At 47.0% G+C, this 24,882-nt stretch overlaps 1 protein-coding gene and 1 long non-coding RNA gene across 3 annotated transcripts in view; one reads left to right on the plus strand and one right to left on the minus strand.

Moving 5' to 3' along the window:
• Nucleotides 1–6,821, plus strand: part of LOC147123426 (uncharacterized) — a 41,026-nt gene extending 34,205 nt beyond the window's left edge. Inside the window, exon 3 of the long non-coding RNA XR_015074460.1 lies at nucleotides 5,966–6,821. This is a non-coding gene — a long non-coding RNA (uncharacterized LOC147123426). The remainder of the gene's footprint in view (nucleotides 1–5,965) is intronic.
• LOC147123427 (threonine--tRNA ligase 1, cytoplasmic-like) overlaps nucleotides 1–10,804 on the minus strand; it is a 41,690-nt gene extending 30,886 nt beyond the window's left edge. The window contains exons 1-4 of one of the 2 annotated variants that reach the window (XM_085972719.1): nucleotides 10,672–10,804; nucleotides 5,898–5,978; nucleotides 1,579–1,769; nucleotides 441–564 (exon numbers count right to left, since the gene is read on the minus strand). In XM_085972719.1, coding sequence (XP_085828845.1) covers nucleotides 441–564; nucleotides 1,579–1,769; nucleotides 5,898–5,978; nucleotides 10,672–10,767 — 492 coding nt within the window. In that variant the 5' untranslated portion in view covers nucleotides 10,768–10,804. Of the gene's footprint in view, nucleotides 1–440; nucleotides 565–1,578; nucleotides 1,770–5,897; nucleotides 5,979–10,563 lie in introns of both variants that reach the window. The other variant, XM_085972709.1, reaches the window with a different exon arrangement.
• Nucleotides 10,805–24,882: the final 14,078 nt, after the last annotated feature.

Raw genomic sequence — 24,882 nt, forward strand, 5'->3', positions numbered from 1 at the left:
GCCAAAAAAAGAGCTATTCAGCCTAATCCCACTTTCCAGCTCTTGGTCCGCAGCCTTGCAGGTTACGGTACTTCAAGTGCATATTCAAGTAAACCGAGTAAAGATTTTGTGCACACTTCAAGTTAGGGCTAGTATTGAGTTGCTTTGGTTCATGCTGAGTAACACGTTTTGTAGAACCATACAAAATAAAGCCTGCTGCACAAAATCTCTTGCGTCAGTCAGGTTAGGGATTCAGGTATGGCTGAGTTGTGCCTTTTGTTGGCATTCTTTAAGTGTTGCATTGCTACTTCAGGTAAGGCCAGAGATCTGGGTTTTAACTTTTATTGGCAGTAACCTATAACCTAATTAGTTGACAATTTTGGTTATTCGCCAAGGGGGAAACCTGTCGATTATGGCTGATCATTGATGTTTCAGCATAGTTGTAAACACACATTACTTACAGCCTGAGCATCCTCATCGTCAAACTTGAGCAATGCTAGACTGCAGTCTCCTTCCAGTGGTCGATCCAGGTCCCAAACCTCTCCATTTACTTTAGCAACAACCACGCTGTCAGCCAAACCCTGACTGGATTAAAAACACACACACAGACAAAATAAAATGGTGTACAAGAGTAAGTAGTCTCTTTAAATTAAGTAAAAATACTTGCATTAGTATAGTGCCTTCCATATGGAAACGTCTTCACACAATGAATTACCTTTTGAAATGTACTGATTATCTATGCCAACAACATTTCCACAAATAAAAATATGAGGCAATTAACCAGTTCAACAGTGGCTCTGATAGCCAGGAACAGGACAGTCAGGAACACCATCAGGTGTAGGGAGAGGAGCTGGATGGCAGAGTACAGGTCACAGCAGGTCTGAATGGCTGGTAAACTAATACCCAGGTCCCTGACAGAGGTTGGGCCTCAGGGGCGAACTCCAATATGCATATTTCCAATGGGAATTTGGGAATGAATGGCAAGCTAAGCAGCAATGATTAGTAGCATCATAAATTGTATAATTTTTACCTACCTGCAGGTGGCTGGTTAAGGGGAAAAATGGTGGACAAAAACATTAAGCACTTTAAGAAGCCATTTGATTAGTTCATCTTCTACATTCCAAGAAATAGGCACATGACCAAATTAGAATCCCATTAATAAACTTGTACACTAAATCAGGTGGAAGAAATTTGAAGAGAGTTTCAGCCACAATAAATTTACATATCAAATTAGAATTCACTGTACAGGAGACTATTCAGGCCAGCTAAATCATTAGCCTAGCCTGCCCCTTTGCTGCATCATTTTATTTTTCCTTTTCAAATTTGTTTTTAAACAATGTTCTTGTCTTTGCCTCAATTTGCCAATTGTAGTAATGCATTCCATAGATCTTAGAAATTAGATCTCTTAACCCTCTCCATTTCAGTGAGAAAAGCCACAATTTTGTACACCCATCTTCAACTTTTCCTTCTCATTCTAGTATATCTTCTCTGTATTCTTTCCACAGCTCTAATATCTTTCTTTAAAATGGAGATCTTTACTGGTTCTACTGCAATATAGTAATATATAAAAGAAACACAGTACAGACACAAGTACTCTACCTAATTCCACAGGCAATCTGGTAAGGGGTGCTTCTCCAGGAGTCTCCCTGTACTTGTTTTCCATCTGGTAGAGTAATTGTTATTTGTTTGCTCTCTTTCAAAGCACGTTCTGCTAAAATAGAGTCACTTTCTGCTTTGAGTTTGTTGTACAGTTCAAGGCGTTCATTGATATAAGCCGGCCATGGATCCAACTAAAGGGAGGAGGTAGAAGAGTGAAAATTACGTAATTTTGCCAGTAGCCATCCAATACCACCTCAATCAGAAACAAGCAGGCATTTGTACTCTTCTTTATGGTACATTCATTTGTTGAGATATATGAAGCATAGCACTGTTAAGAGATCGAGAGCAGGTAAGAAATCCATTTTGTATTAGCCCCAAGGCTACGGGCCTGTAGAGCGTGGCTCAAAATGGCAGAGGTCACAATCAGCCTTATTGAGGGTAAACAATAACCAGATCACATTTATTTCTGAACTTTCTCACAAATTCATACATGCCTAGAGACTAACTTATCTATAGTGTAGTCACGATAGATACATTCCATGTTTTGCTTAACTAAAAACCAGCCTGCTAGGCCCTGGGACCATGACAGTTGTTTAGAGAGCCAGGAATTTCTTCAAAGACTGGTATGAGCTGGTGATGAAGTAATGTAGTAAGAGAGCTATAAAAATGGTAAAATTGTACTGCGAGGTTAGAAGATAAAACAGAAGAGAGGTCTAGAATGTTGAGCACAACAACTAACATGCGATCTGCTACAGCAAAGCACCACCTTGTGTTGTCTGTGAGTATGCTCATGTAACCCTTAATAAAGTTGCAAGTGTTTGATTCCTGCATCTGGCATCCTCATTGTTGGTACATAGATGAGGACTGCAGCCTCAGTCTATTCTTGCAGCATCATAGTGCCACCTTCTTTAGCAGGACTGAAAGCCAAATGCAATAGTAAGTACAGGAAACTTTGTTATATCCGGCACCGACGGGACCGAGCTGTTGCCAATCTATCAAAACTGCCGGACATACCAGCGTTAATGCTGAAGCATACGGAGGTTTTCATCTCCGTATCTGACAACAAACACTGTTGCTGAGCAACAGCTTCAGTCAGCCCGTACCTTGGAAGCATCTCTGTAGCTTAGCAACAGCTTCAAAGAGACTTTCCAGAGCCTGACCGTTGAAAAAAAAAGCCACGAGAAGAAAAAAAACCTAACAAAACAGCTCCTGATTTCTGCCGGTAGATCAAGGCTTCCGGACGTACAACCTCCGGATAAACCAAAGTCTCCTGTATACAAACCTTACAGCTTAAATGTAAAGTGTCAGGCCTCTCAGCTCAGTTTGCTAGAGGGGTTGGGGTTCAAGTTCCACTCCAGGACTTGAGTGTAGACACTTCACGTGAAGTACAGAGGGAGTACTGCATTGTCAGATGCATCTTTCAGATGAGATGTTAAACTAAGACCCATCTGCCTGTAAGTGGATGCAAGAGATTCCATGACTTGCTCTTTTTAAAAAAAAAAAGTTACGAGCTCACCTAGTGTCCTAGCCAACATTCATCCTTCAACCAATACCACTCAAAAGATTAACTAGTTATTCATCTCATTGCTGTTTACCCGTACAAAACAATAGTAGCTACACTTCAGAAAATAATGCTGTGAAGCTCTTTGGGACATTGAGAATGTAAATAGCGCTATACAAATGGAAGTCCTTTTTTAAACACCGAGGTGCGACAGAAGTCATAACGGCATAGAAGGAGGCCATTTGGCCCATTGAGTCCGTGCCAGCTCTCTGTAGAGCAATCCAGTCAGTCCCATTCCCCGGCTCAATCCCTGTAGCCCTGCAAGTTTATTTCTCTCAAGTGCCTATCCAGTCTCCCCTTGAAAACATTGAGTGTCTCCGCTTCCACCACTTCCATCAGCAGCAAATTCCAGGTCATCACCACTCGCTGTGTAAAAGTTTTTCCTCACATCCCCCCTGTATCTCTTGCCCAAAACCTGAAATTTGTGTCCCCTAGACCTTGTACCATCAACTAGTGGGAACAGCCTTTCCTCATCTAGCCTATCCAAACACATCATAATCTCGTACACCTCTATCAAATCACCCCTCAACCTCCTTTGCTCTCTTGAAAACAAATCCAGCTTCTCCAACTTGTCCTTGTAGCCAAGATCCCCCATCCCCAGAACTATTCTGGCAAATCTCCTCTGCACCCTCTCAAGGGCCTTCACATCCTTCCTAAAGTGTAGTGACCAGAACTGGACGCAATACTCCAGTTGTGGCCTAACCAGCGCATTATAAAAGGTTCAGCACAACTTCTCTACTTTTGTACTCAATACCTCTATTTATGAAGCCCAAGATCCCATATGCTTTGCTAACCACTCTCTCAATATGTCCTGCCACCTTCAGGGACCTATGCACATTAAATCCCTGGTCCCTCTGTCCCTGCACACTCTGTGCCATTAAGTATATATTGCCTCTCCGTTCCTTCTGCCAAAATGCATCACCTCACACTTCTCTGTATCCAATTCCATCTGCCACTTGTCTGCCCATTATGCTAGCCTTTCTATGTCCCATTGCAGTCAATTGATATCATCATGGTTTGCCACGTCCCCAAGTTTGGTGTCATTGGCAAATTTAGAAATTCTACTGTATTCCAATATCCAGGTCATTTATATATATCAAAAAAAAAAGCAGTGGCCCCAGCACTGACCCTTGGGGAACACCACTGTCTACCATCCTCCAGTCTGAAAAACAGCCATTTACCACAACTCACTGTTTTCTGCCCTTAAGCCAATTCCTTATCCAAGCTGCCACTGACCCACCTACTCCATGAGACTCAATTTTGTTAACCAGCCTTCTATGTGGTACTTTGTCAAAACGCCTTCTGAAAATCCATGTAGACAACATCCATTGCATTCCCTTCATCAATCCTGTTACTTCATCAAAAAATTAAATTAGTCAAACATGATCTGCCTTTTACAAATCCGTGTTGGCTCTTCTTAATTAGCTTAAACCTCTCCAAGTGCCCGTTAATTTTTTCCTTGATTATTGTTTCTAAAACTTTACCCACCACTGATGTTAAACTGGCCAGTCTGTAGTTACTAGGGTTGTCCTTGCACCCTTTCTTGAACAATGGTGTCACATTTGCCACTTTCCAATCCTCAGGCACCTCCCCCGCATCTAGGGAAGATTGGAAAATTATGGCAAGCCCTTCCGCTATCTGCTATCCCAATTCCCTTAGCAACCTGGGATGCAAGCCATCTGGACCAGGCGACTTGTACACTCTAAGCATACCCAGCCTTTCTAGTATATCCTGTCTATCAATTTTCACCTCTTCCATTGCTTCTACCTTTTCCACTTCTACCGATATTTTGTCAGCATCCACCTCCTTAGTAAACAAGTAGTGTAGTCAATCGTGACAGAATTAGCGTAGTCAATCGTGACACAGGAATTAAGTGCTGAACAAACAGGAAGAGTCAAATATATTACATGTTTATTAAAGTTTGTAGTACCCACTTACTGCATGATCATTCAGCACAAAATTTCTCACCAAGTAATTTTGCTTTATTTCCTAATTCAGGATTCTCAGCGTTAAGCAAATGTGTTAATAGCCAGTGTGGATAATGAACACTGTTGTTCAGTCTTGCTCTTCTATTTCACACTCCTATTTAAGCTCAAGTCCCAGCTTGCGTCAGTGGGTAAAAATGTTACAGGTCAGAAAGTGCTTTAAGCCCCCTTCCACTAGTTCAGCATATAATCTAGGTTGACAACTACAATAATGAGTAGTACATTGTTGCGAAGTGCCATCCTTCAACTACGTTATTAAACTAAAGCTGTACATGCCTGCTCTGATGGCTCAGGTAAACATTATCTGGTAGCATCTGAATGGCAGGAAGCTCTCTGGCTCCTTGATTAACTGGTTGCTTATCCCATTCCTGTTTATGGAATGTTGCACGCAAAACAGCTGCCACAATCGCATATATACCAAAGAAGTCACTACACTTCAAAAGTAACTCATCGCATTTGAAGTGTTTTGAGACATGCAATGGATACAGTAAGGCGCTATATAAATGCAAAGGTTTATTTATTTTTAAATTATTCTGAAGCTAGTTCTTTCACTAAAAGTATGAAACTAGACTGATGCAATAAAGGGAGGATGATCACTTTGTGGCATGTGGTGCAGTGTGTGCACACCCAATGTAATAAACAAAATAATTAAATTCCAAAGAATTTCAGACCAGCATCAGAAACTAAAAATAGTCAATAACCATTATTATTACCAACAGCTGCATTCTACCAGTTTTTGTTCTGTACAAAAGGTAAATACAAATAATTCTCACCTCTGTTCTCTTTGTATCGCCACCTTCTTTAACAGTTTTCTTCTTACTTCCTTCTTTATGTTTCTCAGACATAACTTTAAGCTGAAAGCACGGAACAAATAATCAAAATTTGAAAAATACATTATGCAGTACAGGAGGCTTCTGGCTGTAGTATCAGGGTGAATATCAGTAAGTTATAGGATTACTAGTTACAGGTAGGATATCAGAGCGTTACACCTATTACTACCAGTTACATATAAACCGTTGTAAGAATGTAAAGGGTTAACGCAGAAAATAAGCTTTATGGATTTTTAAGACCGTGCAAAGCACAGCTATGTTTCTGTAGAAATGGGGTACGAGATTAAATCAGGTTTGTGCAGAGATAAAAGCATTGGGTCGAACGCTTCTACATCCTTATTTTGCAAAGCTAAGCTGTGTGCAAAAGCAAATAAGTTTTGCAAAAAGCAGGCCACAGGTTTTAATCAATGACCCAAAATAGCTATGTCTTGCGAAGTCTATGTCATACACGGGTCCAGAAGGAACAGAAAGAGACATTGAGACTGAAGATGTCAGACAAGATATTGGGGGGGGGGGGGGGGGGATACTTGCAAAGAAGAACAGGTGAAATGGAGACCCTAGGGCAACTAGTGAGTGGTCGAATAAGATCAGGTGGTCAAGGAAAAGGATTATAAAAAGTGGGGTTTCTTAAGCATTCGACAGAGATGGAGAACACCCTGAATCGACTACAGCCTGCACAAGGTGAATACATGCTGGCTTCAGCCCAACACCTTCCTGGCTAGGAGAGGAGAGGGAGGCGACCCACGCAAACTCTGCCCAGTGACTTGGGTGGTAATATAAAACTGTTGGTACTGTAAACTACTGTTTGAGATACTGTTGTCATGTTGATCTCTGCTGTGACACAAATAAAAGACTAATTGTAAACTATTGGTGTCAGGTCCGAATCCATTGCAAAACTAGGATAGAAGGGTTAATTGGCCGAGTACCCTGAAATCCTTACACCATCAGTTAGTTGTATTACTGTTGATTATGAGGGGAATCTGAGTGTTACCAGTATATCTTCATTATTTGTACAATTTCAGTCTATTTTCAATACTTCGTGAAAGAACTAGCTTCAGAATAATTTTAAAATAAATAAACCTTTGCATTTATATAGCGCCTTACTGTATCCATTGCATGTCTCAAAACACTTCAAATGCGATGAGTTACTTTGAATTGCAGCGACTTCTTTGGTGTATATATGCAATTCTGGCAGCTGTTTTGCATGCAACATTCCATAAACAGCAATGGGATAATCAACCAGTTAATCAAAGAGGAACGTTGGCCAGAGAGCGCTTTCTGCCGGTCAGATGCTGTCAGATAATGTTTGTCTGAGCCATCAGAGCAGGCACATACAGCCTTAGTTCAATAACTTAAGTCAATAGTGGAACCAAAGTGCCTCCCACCTTGAGTTTACCCCTGCAAATAACTCCCTCACCTTGAGTTTACTTTCTTCATCTGCTCACGATTTCTCAGAACTTCTCGCACAACTGCTGGCACGAAACCACGAGCAAAGGTACTCAACAACAGGGCTCCCAACCTTTACAAGGTGAATGCAATAACATTTGCAGACATTACCTCAGACTGCCTCCAAAGAGAGTTTTGGCAACCCTAATCCTAGCTAGTGCAGAGGTCGGTCCTCACTACAATTCCTCAGTATGCCCAAGATAAAAAGAGGAAAACCAGTCAGTTTCCACTCCTGAACCATATTCAGAAAGCCTTGCTGAAAGAATACACATGTTGGGATCATAAGAAATAGGAGCAGGAGTAGGCCAATCGGCACCTCGAGCCTGCTCCGCCATTCAATAAGATCATGGCTGATCTGATCCTAACCGCCAATCCACTATCACAGAACCATCTCCTGAATCTAACAGAATTAGACACACGAAATAGGAGCAGGATTAGGCTACACGGCCACTGGGCCCGCTCCGCTACCCACAGGGCCATGACCGATCCGAACCTAGACTCGTGTCCAAATTCCTGCCCACTCCCCGTAACCCTTAATTCCCTTTACTTCTAGGAAACTGTCTATTTCTGTTTTAAATTTATGTAATGATGTAGCTTCTACAGCTTTTTGGGGCAGCATATTCCATGGACCTACCACCCTCTGAGTGAAGTAGTTCCTCCTCATCTCAGTCTTGAAAGAGCAGCCCCTTATTCTAAGACTATGCCCCCTAGTTCTAGTTTCACCCATCATCGGGAACATGTTCCCCGCATCCACCCGATCCAACCCCTTCACAATCTTATATGTTTCAATAAGATTGCCTCTCATTCTTCTGAACTCCAATGAGTAGAGTCCCAATCTACTCAACCTCTCCTCATATGTCCATCCCCTCATCCCCGGGATTAACCGAGTGAACCTTCTTTGTACTGACTCGAGAGCAAGTATGTCCTTTCTTAAGTATGGACACCAAAACTGTTCCAGGTGCGGTCTCACCAATACCTTGTACAACTGAAGCAATACCTCCCTATTTTTATATTCTATCCCCCTAGCAATGAAAGCCAACATTCCATTGGCCTTCTTAATCACTTGCTCACCTGCATACTAACCTTTTGAGTTTCGTGCACCAGGGACCCCACTTACTTAGCCTGTCTATGTCCCCTTGCAGGTTTTTTATGTCCTCCTCACTCACTACTTTCCCTCCCATCTTAGTATAATCTGCAAACTTTGATATGTTACACTCGGTCCCCTCCTCCAAATCGTTAATATAGATTGTAAAGAGCTGGGGACCCAGCACTGACCCCTGCAGAACACCACTAGTTACTGATTGCCAGTCTGAGAATGAACCATTTATCCCAACTCTCTGCCTTCTGTTAGATAGCCAATCCTCTATCCATGCCAGAATATTACCCCCAATCCCATGATTTTTTATCTTAAGCAATAATCTTTTGTGTGGCACCTTGTCAAATGCCTTTTGGAAGTCTAAATACACTACGTCCACTGGTTCCCCTTTATCCACCCTATATGTTACTTCCTCAAAGAACTCCAGCAAATTTGTCAAACATGACTGCCCCTTCATAAAACCATGCTGACTTTGTCCTATTAAATTATGATTATCCAAATGTCCTGTTACTGTCTCCTTAATAATGGACGCCAACATTTTACCTACCACAGATGTTAGGCTAACCGGTCTATAGTTTCCAGCCTTCTGTCTACTGCCCTTTTTAAATAAGGGTGTTACATTAGCAGTTTTCCAGTCTGCTGGGACCTTTGCCGAGTCCAGGGAGTTTTGGAAAATTACCAATGCATCCACAATCCCTACCGCCACTTCCCTCAAGACCCTAGGATGTAAGCCATCAGGTCCAGGTGATTTATCCGCCTTGAGTCCCATTATTTTACCGAGTACCACTTCCTTAGTGATTTTGATCGTGTTTAGCTCCTCCCCCCCCATAGCCCCCTGTTTGTCCAGTGTTGGGATATTCTTAGTGTCTTCTACTGTAAAGACTGATAGAAACATAGAAGATAGGAGCAGGAGTAGGCCATTCGGCCCTTCGAGCCTGCTCCGCCATTCAACGAGATCATGGCTGATCATCCAAACCCTAGCACCCGGTCCCTACACCGACAGCCATCCCACCCAAGCCCTATCCCCGTAACCCCACGTATTTAATCCCCCCTAACACTAAGGATCAATTTTTATCATGGCCAATCAACCTAACCCGCACATCTTTGGACTGTGGGAGGAAACCGGACCACCCGGGAGGAAACCCACGCAAACACGGGGAGAATGTGCAAACTCCAGTCACCCGAGGCCGGATTTGAACCCGGGTCCCTGGCGCTGTGAGGCAACAGTGCTAACCACTATATAAAATATTCAGTGTTTTTGCCATCTCCATATTTCCCACCATTAATTTCCCAGTCTCATCCTCTAAGGGACCAACATTTACTTTAGCCACCCTTTTTCTTTTTATATAACTATAAAAACTCTTACTATCTGTTTTTATATTTTTTGCTAATTTACTTTCATAATCTATCTTCCCTTTCTTAATCAATCTTTTTGTTATTTTTTGTTGTTTTGCTGGGGAGTGGTGACTGTTCAGTTGTGATGTGTCACACAAGTGAACAATCACCACTCCCTAGCAAAGCTTCCACAATGATGTACGAGAGGGCTGTTTGCATCTGCGGGACGGTATCACAGCAAGGATACAGAAGGAAGAGCAAACTGGAAAATGAAACAACTGTCCCCAGACTATCACCCATTAAAGTATTGAAACTTCGTTACGGTCAGTATCACGGATGCACCGGATCTGTACTGCTGCTGACCGACAATCCTCGTCCAAACAGCCAGATTGCTCTACAGAGAGCCGGCACGGACTCGATGGGCCGAATGGCTTCCTTCTGTGCCGTTATGACTCGATGACTCTGACTATGTAATGAGCAGAAACCTGGCGGCCAAGGGGCGGATAATATCGATGCTCCTGAATTTATCGCTACTGCAGCTCAAATGTTTCGAGAGTTCACTGAAAATAACGTTTCATTTATAAACTGGAGAGCGGACAGCAAATGTCCCCGCAGTGGGAAGCACAAGGCAGGACGGAGCAGGCAACCCCGGGGAAAGTGCTCGGTCCAGCGACAGGAACACGGGAACCAGAGGACCAACGGCGGCCAGCCGGGCTCCGGGCCCACACTTACCTGACCGTCCACATTCATGGCCTCCAACCGTTCGGCCACTTGCTCGGTCTCCATCACTTGCGCTTGTCGCCCACTGAGCTGATGCAACACGCCGGTACTGAAACTAACCTGCTTTGCCCGTCTGCATTGACTGACGGGGCACCGGCCACTCAGCAAGCTCGTTAGCCTGGCGTCATCCCGTAACCGCCGCTTCATGCCGAACATCAGCCATTCAGAGAGCTTATGTGTAGGGGGCGGGATTTCAGGAAACGCCTCGTTTGGTTGGTGCGGCGCGAGACTGAGAGAACAAGCGGAAGTGACAACAGGCAAAATCCTGGCTGCCGTCATCAGCACATGATCCGAGTGTGCGACACGTCAGACGTGCCCTGAGCGAGCAGGTGATCTGCGGAGAGCCTCGCTCCTCCCCCCTACACACAGTCTGCAGGTGATCTGCGGAGAGCCTCGCTCCTCTCCCCTACACACAGTCTGCCGGTTTTCACTGCCGCCGCACGAGCCAGGCCAACCAAACGCAGTGGCGGCTGCAGTTCCTCTTGGTTTGAAATGTACGTAGCCCCGCACTGATCGCTTTTCTGGTCAGTTCTGATACAAGGTCATTGACCTGAAACGTTAACTCTGTTCCACTCTTCACAGATGCTTGCCTGACCTGCTGAGAGCTTTCAGCATTTTGTGTTTTTATTTTAGATTTCCAGCATCCACAGTATTTTGCTTTTGTTGCATATCACTGATGCTGGCAGCTTTAGGTCTGAGTAACAGTAACATTTGAGGACAATGACGAGGTCATTGTGGTCTCCTTGAACTCGTTAAGGTCACCTTTGGGCTCAAAGACGAATTTCTCAGTTTTTGGCCTCACCCCTCCTCAACCCACCTGCAGGCAAATGTCTTTGTCACCTCCAGAGCAGACTATTGCAATGCTCTCACCTGGTAAGTCTCCCATCTGACACCCTCTATAAAATTCAGCTCAACCAAAACTTTGCTGCCTGAATTCTGTCCTGATCCAAGGCCCACTCACCCTCAATAAGGAGATTATGTAGATTCTGGTGGGTGGGGGTGTTGAGCATCATGATGCTCAGTTGTGCCATAACAGTATAAGTCTTCGTCGGAAGCGAAGCGCAAGGAGCGCACGTCAACCCAAGCACCCCACCCACCCGCCTCTTCAACCAGTGTCTGCCCCACCTGTGACAGAGACTGTAGGTCCCACATTGGACTAATCAGTCACCTGCGATCTCATCTTTAATGTGGAAGCAAATCATCCTCGGTTCCGAGGGACTACCGAAGAACAGTATAAGACAGACTCACTGGACATTTTTTTTGTATGTTCATAATCATAAATATTTCAGAACATCAAGACAGTAGTTGGACAATTTCAGCTGTGCGAGTTCAACCTTGGATCTATCCACGCTAATCCTACTTTGCTACTCTCTGATTATCTAATCCCCTTATAATTGACTAAGCTTCAACAGCTATTTATAATACATACTATATTCTAATATTGGGAAGACCAAAGCCATTGTTTCCAGTCCCTGCCACAAACTCCGTTCCCTAGCCACTGACTCCATCCTTCTCCCTAACATCTCTGAGGCTGAACCACACTGTTCGCAACCTTGGTGTCATATTTGACCCTGAAATGATCTTCTGACCACATGTCTGCAGCATAACGAAGACCACCTATTTCCGCCTCCGTAACATTGCCTGTCTCCGTCCTTGCCTCAGCTCATCCACTGCTGAAATCCTCATCCATGCCTTTGTTACCTCTAGACTTGACTATTCCAACGCACTCCAGGCTGGCCTCCCACATTCTACCCTGCGTAAACTTGAGGTAATCCAAAACTCAGCTGCCCGTGTCCTAACTCACACCAAGTCCCGTTCACCCATCACCCTTGTGCTCGCTGACCTACATTGGCTCCCGGTTAAGCAGCGCCTCGATTTCAAAATTCTGATCCTTGTTTTCAAATCCCTCCATGGCCTCGCCCCTTCCTATCTCTCTAATCTCCTTCAGCCCCACAACCCCGAGATATCTGCGCTCCTCTAATTCTACTCTCTTGAGCATCCCTGATTATAATCGCTCAACTATTGGTGGCCGTGCCTTCTGTTGCCTAGGCCCTAAGCTCTGGAATTCCCTGCCTAAAATTCTCTGCCTCTCTACTTTTCTTTCCTCCTTTAAGATGCTCCTTAAAACCTACCTCTTTGACCAAGCTTTTGGTCACCTGCCCTAATTGCTCCTTATGTGGCTTGGTCTCAAATTTTTTGTCTTATAATAACTCCTGTGAAGCACCTTGGGACGTTTTACTATGTTAAAGGTGCTATATAAGTATATAAGTTGTTGTTGTTTGTACAATGCCTTTCACGACCTCAGGACATCCCAAAGCGCTTCACAGCCAATTAAGTAATTTTGAAGTGTAATAATAACATGAGAAATAGGTGCAGGAGTAGGCCATTCGGCCCCTCGAGCCTGCTCTGCCATTCAATAAGATCATGGCTGATCTTCTACCTCAACTCCACTTTCCTACACTATCCCCATATCTCTCGATTCCCTTAATATCCAAAATCTATCAATCTCTGTCTTGAATATACTCAATTTCTGTGCCTCCACAGCCCTCTGGGGTAGAGAATTCCAAAGATTCACCACCCTCTGAGTGAAGACATTTTTCCTCAACTCAGTCATAAATGGCCTACCCCTTATTCTGAGACTATGACCCCTGGTTCTACACTACTTAGCCAAGGGAAACATCCTCCCTGCATCTACCCTGTCTAGCCCTGCAAGAATTTTGTATGTTTCAATGAGATCACCTCTCATTCTTCTAAACTCCAGAGAATATTGGCCTAGTCTACTCAATCTCTCCTCATGGGTGTAAGAATTCACAATAATTTACAGTTCTGAAGATTAATTTTTTTTGATTAAAGAATCCCTGGGCAATGTGCCTTTAAATTTCCAGGGATAAAAATGGCTGTCAGACCGCATGGCTGAAGACAAAAGGACTTGGAAGCAGCTTGTGTGTGTGTCTGTGAAAAAGGGGTGATCAAAAATGGCTGCCCGACTTCGTGTCAGGACACAGAGACAATCAACATGAAAAAGGAGGATCAAAGATGGCTGACTAAACTGCCAATCAAAGGCAGTTCGGGGAGTTCCCTCCCTGCAGAGACAATCGATGTTTGTTTACAGGAACTGCTACTTTGTGTACACAAAGGATTATCCACTTCAGACTGCAGTTTCGGGTGACCACAGAACAATGGCCTTCTGTTTACACTCCTCCCAAGCTGTTTACATAGTAATACAGCTCCATTCAAAACCCAGCAGGATGAATGGAAATGGTTCAATAGCCCATCACACACAATGAAGACACATTTAAACTGCAGCTTTACATTCAAAGCTCAGCACAGAAGAGACATTTGAACTGAGAAAAAGAACAGTTTAAAATGAATGGGTTTGGATGAATCACCCATTACTGGACAATGGGGCAGTTGGATCCCTTTTGTTTTAGCCCAGAAACATCCGGAGCTGGGCGGGCCCCAAATGGGGGTATAAAAGATAGCTTCCCAGAAGCTCTCTCTCTGGCCTTGCCTCCGTGTGCCTCTACAGCGTGGGAGTCTGCCTGTGGAAGCAAAACACCAGCAGTTTACTTTTAAAACACTGGGGTGTTTTTCACTTCGGGGCAGTGAAGATCTAAGTTCGCAGGGCACGGAGCTGGCATTGCAGTGGTGAGCATATATTTTTCTGGCCTTCCACAAGGCAACTTAGAATAGGTATAGGGGTGGGAGTAAAGTGGGAATTTCGTTAGAATTGTGTATTTTAGTCGATTTCCTTCATTGTGTCTGTTTCTCCTCCCCTATTTAAGTAAGACAGTGTTGCACCTAGCAGAGAAGTGCTATAGTGAACACTGGATTCGGTATTTAAACCTGTATTAAAAGGGAGTAGCTGTTTTAAAGTACTGTATTTAAAACTGTATTAAAAGGGATGTTGCACCAAGCAAAGGAGTGCTGTGGTGAACGCTGTTAGCTGTTTTTAAAGTAACTGCATTAAAGTGCTGTGTTTTTAAGTAAAAGCCACTAAGCTAAGGTGCTGTAGTGAGTAAAGGGTCTTTTAAGTAAAAGGTACTGGATTTAAAATAAAAGCAGTGTTGCACTGAGCAGGGAGCCCTCTAGTGGACACTAAGTGTACTGCGTTTAAGCAAAAGTGTTGTACCAGGCATAAGAGCCATATCGATTATTTTAAGTTTCTTTCTTTTGTTTTCAATAAATACTGCTCTGTTTTGCACCCAAACCACGAGTCACGTTGTTTTCTGTCTATATCGCCACCGAATAAGTCCGGGGGTCAGAACTCAGGAATAGGGGAGTGCTTTGAAACCGCAAGGGGGTCCCTGGAGCAGCTCAGAGGCTTCTGACTGGCCAGAGACAAATAACCCCAGCCCCACTAGCGTGTGTGCTAATTCCCTACATAGGACAATCCCGCCCCCCCCCCTCCATCCCAGGAATCAGTCTGGTGAACCTTTGTTGCACTCCTTCTGTGGCAAGTATGTCCTTCCTTAGGTAAGCAGACCAAAACTGTACACAATACTCCAGGTGTGGTCTCACCAGGGCCCTGTATAATTGCAGTAAGATGTCTTTACTCTTATACTCAAATCTTCTTGTAATAAAGGCCAACATACCATTTGCTTTCCTAATTGCTGTACCTGCATGTTAACTTTCAGTGATTCGTATACAAGGACACCCAGGTCGCTCTGAACACCAAAATTTCCCAATCTCTAATACAATAGCAAAATACTGCGGATGCTGGAAATCCGAAATAACAACAGAAAATGCTGGAAATACTCAGCAGGCCAGGCAGCATCCGTGGAGAGAGAAACAGAGTTTCTCAGGTCTGGGACCCTTCAGGTCTGGGACCCTTCATCAGAACTGGAAAAAGCTGGAAATGTAACAGATATTAAGTAGATGCAGAGACGGGGGGGGGTGGTTTAGGAGGGGAGGAAGGAATTGAAAGAACATACTGTAGGAATTGACGAATTCCTAACTAATAACTGAGGTCGACTCAGGCGATCAAACAAACAGGTCTTTAATGTAAAACTAAACGAGTTCAAACGGTTTGTTGAGATCGATACAGGAGAACCACGAAAACAGGTCTGTACAAGATGGAGCTTCCACGAGGACTGCCAGGGCAGTCACGTTGTTTGCGACGTGACGTCATCACGTTTGCCCGCATTTTCCCGCACTCTTAAAGGGGCCACGCCCCGTGCATACAAACACTATATACAAAACAAAGTAATGTCTAACACAATGGTACGGGCTTAGGTTGGTGTTAGACATCGTTAAAGGGAATTATGTACAGTTGCCCAGAGTCATTCAGTGGCTCCGCCACATGCGCCCCCCAGAATTCGCTTTAACAGACAAAGTCAAACGGCGAGGGGGTCTGATGAGCCTGTCGGAACGGCTCCTGTACACCTGAGGTGGAGGCTGCTGGGCGGCTGGCGGTCTGGCGGGTGGTTGCGCTTGGGCTGCCGGAACGGCGATGGGTGGTCGACCTCGTCTCGGCGGTTGTGCTGTCTCGACGGGGCGGTTGAGGTCCAGATGTGCCAGCTTTAATCGAGCAACTGAAATGTGATCCGGCTTACCACCGACATCTACCTTGAAGGTTTTGTCCCCTGCCTCCAACACGCGGAAGGGACCAGTATACGGGGCCTTGAGTGTATCCCTGTGAGCATTGTGGCGAATAAAGATGTATTCTGCCGTGTGAAGCTCCGTTGGAACATGCAAACTCTGCAGCCCGAACCGGCGTGAAACATCTGGCCGCCTCCTGGTGACTAGTAAGCTGGGCAGACGTGGACCAAGGTTTCGTCGATTCTGGTAGGAAATCCCCTGGGACTTGCAACGGTTGCCCGTACACCAGCTCCGCGGAGGAACAGTGAAGGTCTTCTTTGGGGGCCGTGCGAAGGCCCAACATGACCGACGGTAGCTTGTCTGCCCATCCCGCGTCTTGGAGGCTGGCCCTCAGGGCGGCTTTCAGTGAGCGGTGGAAACGCTCACAGAGACCATTCGCCTGTGAGTGGTAGGCTGTGGTGCGGTGTAGTTTGACACCGAGTCCTTGGGCCACAGCGTTCCAGAGTTCAGAGGAAAACTGCGGTCCTCTGTCGGAAGAAATATCGGTGGGCACTCCGAAACGAGCGACCCAGGTGGAAATGAACGCCCTGGCCACGTCCGCCGAAGTAGTGGATGACAGGGGAACTGCCTCCGGCCATCTGGTGGTGCGGTCAACCATGGTCAGGATGTGTGAAAAACCATGGGAGAGTGGGAGTGGACCCACCAGGTCCACATTGACGTGGTCAAATCGCCGCTCCGGCACTGTGAAGGTGGCCAACGGAGCTTTGATGTGACGCTGTACTTTGGCCTTTTGGCAGACCACGCAGGTGTTCGTCCAGTCGCGGACATCCTTATGCATGCTGTGCCAGACGAATTTCGCTGACATCAGCTTCTGGGAGGCCTTCATTCCTGGATGTGACAACCCATGTATGGCGTCGAACACTTTGCGGCGCCAGACGGCCAGTACGACAGGGCGAGGGTCCCGAACGGAGACGTCACACAAGAGCGTGGTACCTGCCGCATGGAACTTGACGTCGGCCAACTGGAGGCCAGTGACGGTGGTTCTGTAAGCTTGGACTTCTGGGTCCAAGGCTTGGTCCGCTGCCATGAGGGCGTAATCGATGCCTAAATTAACCGTATTGATGGTCGCGCGGGAGAGGCAGTTGGCCACCAGGTTGTCCTTACCGGCCACGTGCTGTATATCCGTGGTGAATTCGGATATATAGGTCAGGTGATGTTGCTGTCGGGATGACCACGGTTCGGCGGTCTTGGCCATGGCGAAAGTGAGCGGCTTATGGTCCACGAAGGTGGTGAAGGGACGTCCTTCCAGGAGGAAGCGAAAATGGCGGATGGCCAGAAAAAGAGCGAGCAACTCCCGGTCGAACGTGCTATACTTCCGCTCGTTCCGCCGTAGTTGACGGCTGAAGAATGCCAACAGCTGCCAGGTCCCGTTCACCCACTGCTCTTGCACGGCACCGATTGCGTAGTCTGACGCATCGGTGGTGAGGGCGATGGTGGCTCCTGGCAGCGGGTGCGCCAGCATAGTCGCATTGGCCAAGGCGCTTTTTGTGTCGGCGAATGCCCGGGCCATATCCTCCGTCCAGTCTACCGTATCTTTGCCAGTCTTGCCCTTGAGGGCCTCGTACAGGGGCTGCATGAGTAGTGCTGCCTTAGGCACGAAACGGTGGTAAAAGTTTACCATGCCTAGGAATTCCTGTAGGGCCTTAATGGTTTGCGGGCGTGGAAAGGATGTCACCGCCTCTACCTTCGCTTGTAAAGGAACCGCTCCCTCTGAAGTGATGCGATGCCCCAGGAAATCAATTTGTTGCAGGCCAAACTGACACTTGGCTGGGTTGATAATCAGGCCGTGTTGGCTGAGACGCTGAAAAAGGGTGCGTAGGTGACAGATGTGTTCCTCTTTGGTGGGACTGGCAATGAGAATGTCGTCCAGGTAGACGAAGAGGAACTTGAGGTCCCGCAGCACGGAGTCCATCAGGCGTTGGAAAGCCTGGGCGGCGTTCTTTAAGCCAAACGGCATTCTTAAGAACTCGAAAAGTCCGAATGGGGTGATGACGGCGGTCTTCTGAACGTCTTGGGGATGAACGGGGACCTGGTGGTAGCCCCGGACAAGGTCGACTTTCGAGAAGACAGTGTTCCCTGCCAAATGGGCGGAGAAATCCTGGATGTGGGGGATCGGGTACCGATCAGGAGTGGTGATGTTGTTTAGACGTCAATAGTCGCCGCATGGCCGTTATCCGCCGCCAGGCTTCGGGACGACGTGGAGGGGTGAAGACCAGGGACTATTCGACCGGCGAATAATCCCTAACCGTTCCATGGTCGCGAACTCCGCTTTTGCGACCACCAGATTGCCAGGTTCCAGGTGCCGGGCCTGCGCGTAGACCGGGGGGCCATTGGTGGTGATGTGGTGTTCCACACCATGTTTCGTGGCCGTGGAGGAGAACGTGGGTCTTGTGAGGTCGGGGAATTCGCCGAGCAGGCGAGAGAACTCATCCGGAGCCGGAAAAGCACAGGCGACGGTGCGCAACGTGGCATTACTGCGGTAACAAGGGATAGAATGAAAAGTAGCCGCGTTGATCAACCGCCGGTTCCTCACGTCAACCAGGAGGCCGTTGGCGCACAGGAAATCCACGCCGAGAATGGGTTGCGAAACTTTGACCGTCACAAACTCCCAGTGGAAACGTTGGCCCCCGAAACACAACTGCACCCGCCGTCTGCCGAAGGTCCGAATTTCTCCGCCATTGGCCGCTTCAAGGGCGAGGCCGTGAATCCCGGTCTGTACATCGAGGGCGGACGCGGGTAATATGCTGCACTGCGCCCCGGTGTCGCACAGAAAACGACGACCGGAGAGAGTATCGGTGATAAACATTAACTTGCCCGCGTTGCCGATTGCCATCGCGGCCGCGGGGCGCCCGTTAGACCCATTCCTCGGTGGTCGTAGCTTTTTTTTTTATGGAGGAAACTGCAGGGAGGGCAGCAACGTCTCGCTTTCGCGCCGAACTGCGCGTGGCAGGAACACAGCGCAGCAGGTTGACAAGCTGGGGCGGTGTCTGTGGGGGATGGGCGCCTCGTGGTGGCACAGTAACGCTGAGTAACGGCGAAAATTTTGTCCGCCTCTGCCGCGAGTGCTGCGCAGTCCTCAGCATCGGATCTGGCCAGGGCAGCTTGCACCTGTTCCGGTAGCTGGCTGAGGAATAATTCCCAGAATAGGAAGCATTCCAGTTCAGAGCCAAGGAGAGCGAGCATTTGGCTCTTTAACTCCGAAGGCTTGGAGTCCCCGAGCCCGGGCATAGTGAGCAGTCGATGGGCGCGCTCCGATTTAGTAAGCCCGAAAACTTGCAGCAACCGTGCCTTGAGGGCTTCATACTTGCGCTCCGTAGGACGGTTCTCGAGGAGGCTGATGATCCGCAAGGCGGTAGAGCCGTCGAGTGCGGAGCCAACATAGAGATATTTAGTCTGATCCGCAACGATGTCCCTCAGGGCGAACTGAGCTTCGACCTGAATGAACCACGAGGTCGCTTGCTGCTCCCAGAACTGCGGCAACTTCAACGAAACGGCGTTGGCCTCCATGCTGTGTTCTTTTTGCGAAAAACGTTCACAAAAGACGGGGTCACCAATGTAGGAATTGACGAATTCCTAACTAACAACTGAGGTCGACTCAGGCGATCAAACAAACAGGTCTTTAATGTAAAACTAAACGAGTTCAAACGGTTTGTTGAGATCGATACAGGAGAACCACGAAAACAGGTCTGTACAAGATGGAGCTTCCACGAGGACTGCCAGGGCAGTCACGTGGTTTGCGACGTGACGTCATCGTGTTTGCCCGCGTTTTCCCGCACTCTTAAAGGGGCCACGCCCCGTGCATACAAACACTATATACAAAACAAAGTAATGTCTAACACAATGGTACGGGCTTAGGTTGGTGTTAGACATCGTTAAAGGGAATTATGTACAGTTGCCCAGAGTCACTCAGTGGCTCCGCCACAATACTGTGAAAATGTTGCAAATGGGAATGGCAAAATCATACAGCATAAAAAATGGGGGCAGGGATTATTATCTGAAATTGTTGAACTCGATATTGAGTCCGGTAGGCTGTAAAGTGCCTAATCAAAAGATGAGGTGCTGTTCCTCGAGCTTACGTTGAGCTTCATTGAAACAATGTAATGGGCCGAGGACAGAGAGGTCAGAGTGGGAGTGAATCGGAGAATTAAAGTGACAGGCGACCAGATGCTCAGGGTCTTTTAATATACTGTATTTTAATTAATTTAAGCAATTTAATATACTGTGTTCTCTGCTCACAATGCGGTCTCCTCTACATTGGGGAGACCAAATGTAGATGGGCGACTGCTTTGCGGAACACATCCATTCAGTCCGTAAGGGTGACCCTGAGCTTCCAGTCGCCTGTCACTTTAATTAGGCACTTTACAGCCTTCCGGACTCAATATCGAGTTCAACAATTTCAGATAATAATCCCTGCCCCCATTTTTCATGCTGTATGATTTTGCCATTTCCATTTGCAACATTTTCACAGTATGTTCTTTCAATTCCTTCCTCCCCTCCTAACCACCCCCGCCCCCCGCCCCCTCCACCCCCACCCCCACCCCCCGCCGTCTCTGCACCTGTTCAATATCTGTTACATTTCCGGCTTTTTCCAGTTCTGATGAAGGGTCCCAGACCTGAAACGTTAACTCTGTTTCTCTCTCCACGGATGTTGCCTGGCCTGCTGAGTATTTCCAGCATTTTCTGTTGTTATTTCCCAATCTCTCTCCATTTAAAAAATACTCTGCTTTTCTATTTTTCCTACCAATGTGGGTAACTTCACATTTTTCCACATTATATTCCATTTGCCATGTTCCTGTCCACTCACTTAGCTTGTCTATATCCCCTTGAAGCCTCTTTGCATCCTCCTCACAACTTACATTCCCTCCCACCTAGTTTTGTATTATCAGCAAACTTGGATATATTGGATATTGTGGCGGAGCCACCAGGGGACTCTGATCTAATGTACATAATTATCTTTAACAAATTATTAGCTACAGAATGAATCTGTATCTTTGTTCATATCATTGCATGTACATAGCGCGGTCCCTTTAAGAATGAGACCAAACGCGATGACGTCATCACGTTGATCACGTGATCCTCTAGCGGCGGGAATTTAATAGGACAAAGTCAGCATGGTTTTATGAAGGGGAAGTCATGTTTGACAAATTTGCTGGAGTTCTTTGAGGAAGTAACATATAGGGTGGATAAAGGGGAACCAGTGGACATAGTGTATTTAGACTTCCAAAAGGCATTTGACAAGGTGCCACACAAAAGATTATTGCTTAAGATAAAAAATCACGGGATTGGGGGTAATATTCTGGCATGGATAGAGGATTGGCTATCTAACAGAAGGCAGAGAGTTGGGATAAATGGTTCATTCTCGGACTGGCAATCAGTAACTAGTGGTGTTCCACAGGGGTCAGTGCTGGGTCCCCAGCTCTTTACAATCTATATTAACGATTTGGAGGAGGGGACCGAGTGTAACATATCAAAGTTTGCAGATGATACTAAGATGGGAGGGAAAGTAGTGAGTGAGGAGGACATAAAAAACCTGCAAGGGGACATAGGCTAAGTAAGTGGGCAGAGATTTGGCAGATGGAATACAATACTGGAAAGTGTGAGGTTATGCACTTTGGCAGGAAAAATCGTAGAGCAATTATTATCTTAATGGCAAGAAACTGGAAAGTACTGAAGTACAAAAGGATCTGGGGGTCCTGGTGCACGAAACTCAAAAGGTTAGTATGCAGGTGCAGCAAGTGATTAAGAAGGCCAATGGAATGTTGGCTTTCATTGCTAGGGGGATAGAATATAAAAATAGGGAGGTATTGCTTCAGTTGTACAAGGTATTGGTGAGACCGCACCTGGAATACTGCATACAGTTTTGGTGTCCATACTTAAGAAAAGACATACTTGCTCTCGAGTCAGTACAAAGAAGGTTCACTCGGTTAATCCCGGGGATGAGGGGATGGACATATGAGGAGAGGTTGAGTAGGTTGGGACTCTACTCATTGGAGTTCAGAAGAATGAGAGGCGATCTTATTGAAACATATAAGATTGTGAAGGGGTTGGATCGGGTGGATGCGGGGAGGATGTTCCCGATGATGGGTGAAACTAGAACTAGGGGGCATAGTCTTAGAATAAGGGGCTGCTCTTTCAAAACTGAGATGAGGAGGAACTACTTCACTCAGAGGGTGGTAGGTCCATGGAATATGCTGCCCCAAAAAGCTGTAGAAGCTACATCATTACATAAATTTAAAACAGAAATAGACAGTTTCCTAGAAGTAAAGGGATTAAAGGGTTATGGGGAGCGGGCAGGAATTTGGACATGAGTCTAGGTTCGGATCGGTCATGGCCCTGTGGGTAGCAGAGCGGGCCCAGGGGCCGCGTAGCCTGATCCTGCTCCTATTTCGTGTGTCTAATTCTGTTAGATTCAGGAGATGGTTCTGTGATAGTAGATTGGCGGTTAGGATCAGATCAGCCATGATCTTATTGAATGGCGGAGCAGGCTCGAGGGGCCGATTGGCCTACTCCTGCTCCTATTTCTTATGTTCTTATGGTATCATCAGCCTGCTCGAAAACCCCCTAGTTGACGGCAAGTATAATACTCTTAAAGCGCGGTTAATACAGGTCTTCGGGCTCACGAAGGCGGAGCGTGCCCGCTGGCTACTCGCTTTGCCCGGGCTTGGCAATTCCAAGCCACCTGAGTTAATGAGCCAGATGCTCACGCTCCTTGGCTCGGAACCACAATGTTTCCTCTTTCGGGAGTTATTCCTGAGTCAACTACCCGAGCAGGTTCAGGCTGCCCTCGCCAGATCGGAAGCCACAGATTGTGCAGCACTTGCTGCAGAAGCAGATACGATTTATGTGGTCACGCAGCAAAACTGCGCCGCCACGAGGCACCCCTCCCACGCAAACGCCGCCCCGACGCCTCCATGCCCGTTTCAGCGTGAAAGCCAGAGGCTGCCGCCCTCCCTGCAGTTTCGCGCCTAAAAATAAAAACCACCATCAACACCAGCAGCAACTCCAGAAAAGGAGGACAGAGTCTGAGGGACGTTCCGCGGCCGCGATGGCGATTGGAAATTCCAGGGAGCTCCTCTACATTACAGATTCCCTCTCGGGCCGGCGCTTTTTATGCGACACCGGGGCACAGTGTAGCATCCTTCCTGCCTCAGCACTCGATATTCAGTCTGGAAGGCACGGCCTCTCCCTCGAGGCAGCTAATGGCGGGGCCATTCGTACCTTTGGCAAACGGCGGGTCCAGGTGTGCTTCGGCGGGCAACAGTTTCAGTGGGAATTTATTACAGCCAAGGTTTCGCAAGCCATCCTCGGCGCGGATTTCTTATGCGCCAACAGCCTCTTGGTGGATGTAAGAAATCGTCGATTGGTTAACGCGGCCACCTTCCACTCCATCCCTTGCTTCCGCAGTTCTGCAACGTCGCACACTGTCTCCTGCGTGTTGTCCTCGCCGGACGAGTTCACTCGCCTATTAGGTGAATTCCCGGAGCTGACCAAGCCCACTTTCTCCTCTTCGGCCACTAAGCACGGTGTCGAACACCACATTACTACGACTGGCTTTCCGGTTTACGCGCGAGCTCGGCGCCTGGAACCCGGCAAGCTCGCGGCTGCGAAGGCAGAGTTTGCCACGATGGAATGGCTGGGGATTATTTGCTGATTGATGTGCCTTCAATAACCACAAAACTAGAAGTTATAGACTTTAACAAGTTGGCTTTTAATCACTAAGATCAGAGTTAACATCTCAACAGACTGACTGGCTCGCAGGAATGAGTCATACAGATCCTGGGATCTTTATGTAAGAGAAGTCAGGGGCGGAGCCAAGAGCCAAGACCTGGAACCTTCCAGGTTAGTCAGGAAAGAGGAAGTGAAACTATACACCGTGTGGGGGAGGGTAATATACATGAGTGCAAAACGAATACAGGCAAGAACGAATACAGATTTCATTACATTCACCCCTTCTTTAGATTTAGTCCATCGGGGTGATGTTTCTTAAAAGTTGGTATAAGTGAGTCTGTCAGGAGGTTTTGCAGTTCTCAGTGATCGGCGCAAAGCCGGTTGGGGTGCCTCTAGGGGAGTGGATTCTGGTTCCTCCGCTGTCCGGGCCTCCGCAGTGTCTTCCAGGTTATCTGCAGTGTCCTCCAGGTTAAAGTTGGGTATTGATACCTCTGGGCGTCCTGTCTCTTTTTGGTGTAGGTCTTCCTCGGGTAGTCTCTCATCGTTCTCTCCGCTCCCCGAGGGAGCGAGGTCTTTTATGGAAACAGTGTCCTCTCGCCCGTCAGAGTATTCGATATAGGCGTACTGAGGGTTTGCATGGAGGAGCTGTACCTTTTCCACAAGGGGGTCCGTTTTATGGCCTCTCACGTGCTTCCGCAATAGTACTGTCCCCGGAGACGTCAGCCACGCGGGTAGAGATATGCCAGAGGTCGATTTCGGGGGGAAAACGAACATCTTTTCGTGAGGGGTAGCGTTAGTGGCTGTACATAACAGAGACCTTATGGAGTGGAGCACGTCTGGGAGGACTTCCTGCCAGCGGGAGGTCGGAAGGCCTTTTGACTTTAAGGCTAACATGACAGCCTTCCAAACAGTAGCATTCTCCCTTTCCACTTGCCCATTACCCCGGGGGTTGTAGCTAGTGGTTCTGCTAGTGGCTATCCCCTTTGAGAGCAAGAACTGGCG

This window comes from Somniosus microcephalus, chromosome 2, assembly GCF_052327205.1.
Source record: "Somniosus microcephalus isolate GS21.2 chromosome 2, FLI_Smic_1.0, whole genome shotgun sequence".
In the NCBI taxonomy this organism is placed as follows: domain Eukaryota; kingdom Metazoa; phylum Chordata; class Chondrichthyes; order Squaliformes; family Somniosidae; genus Somniosus; species Somniosus microcephalus.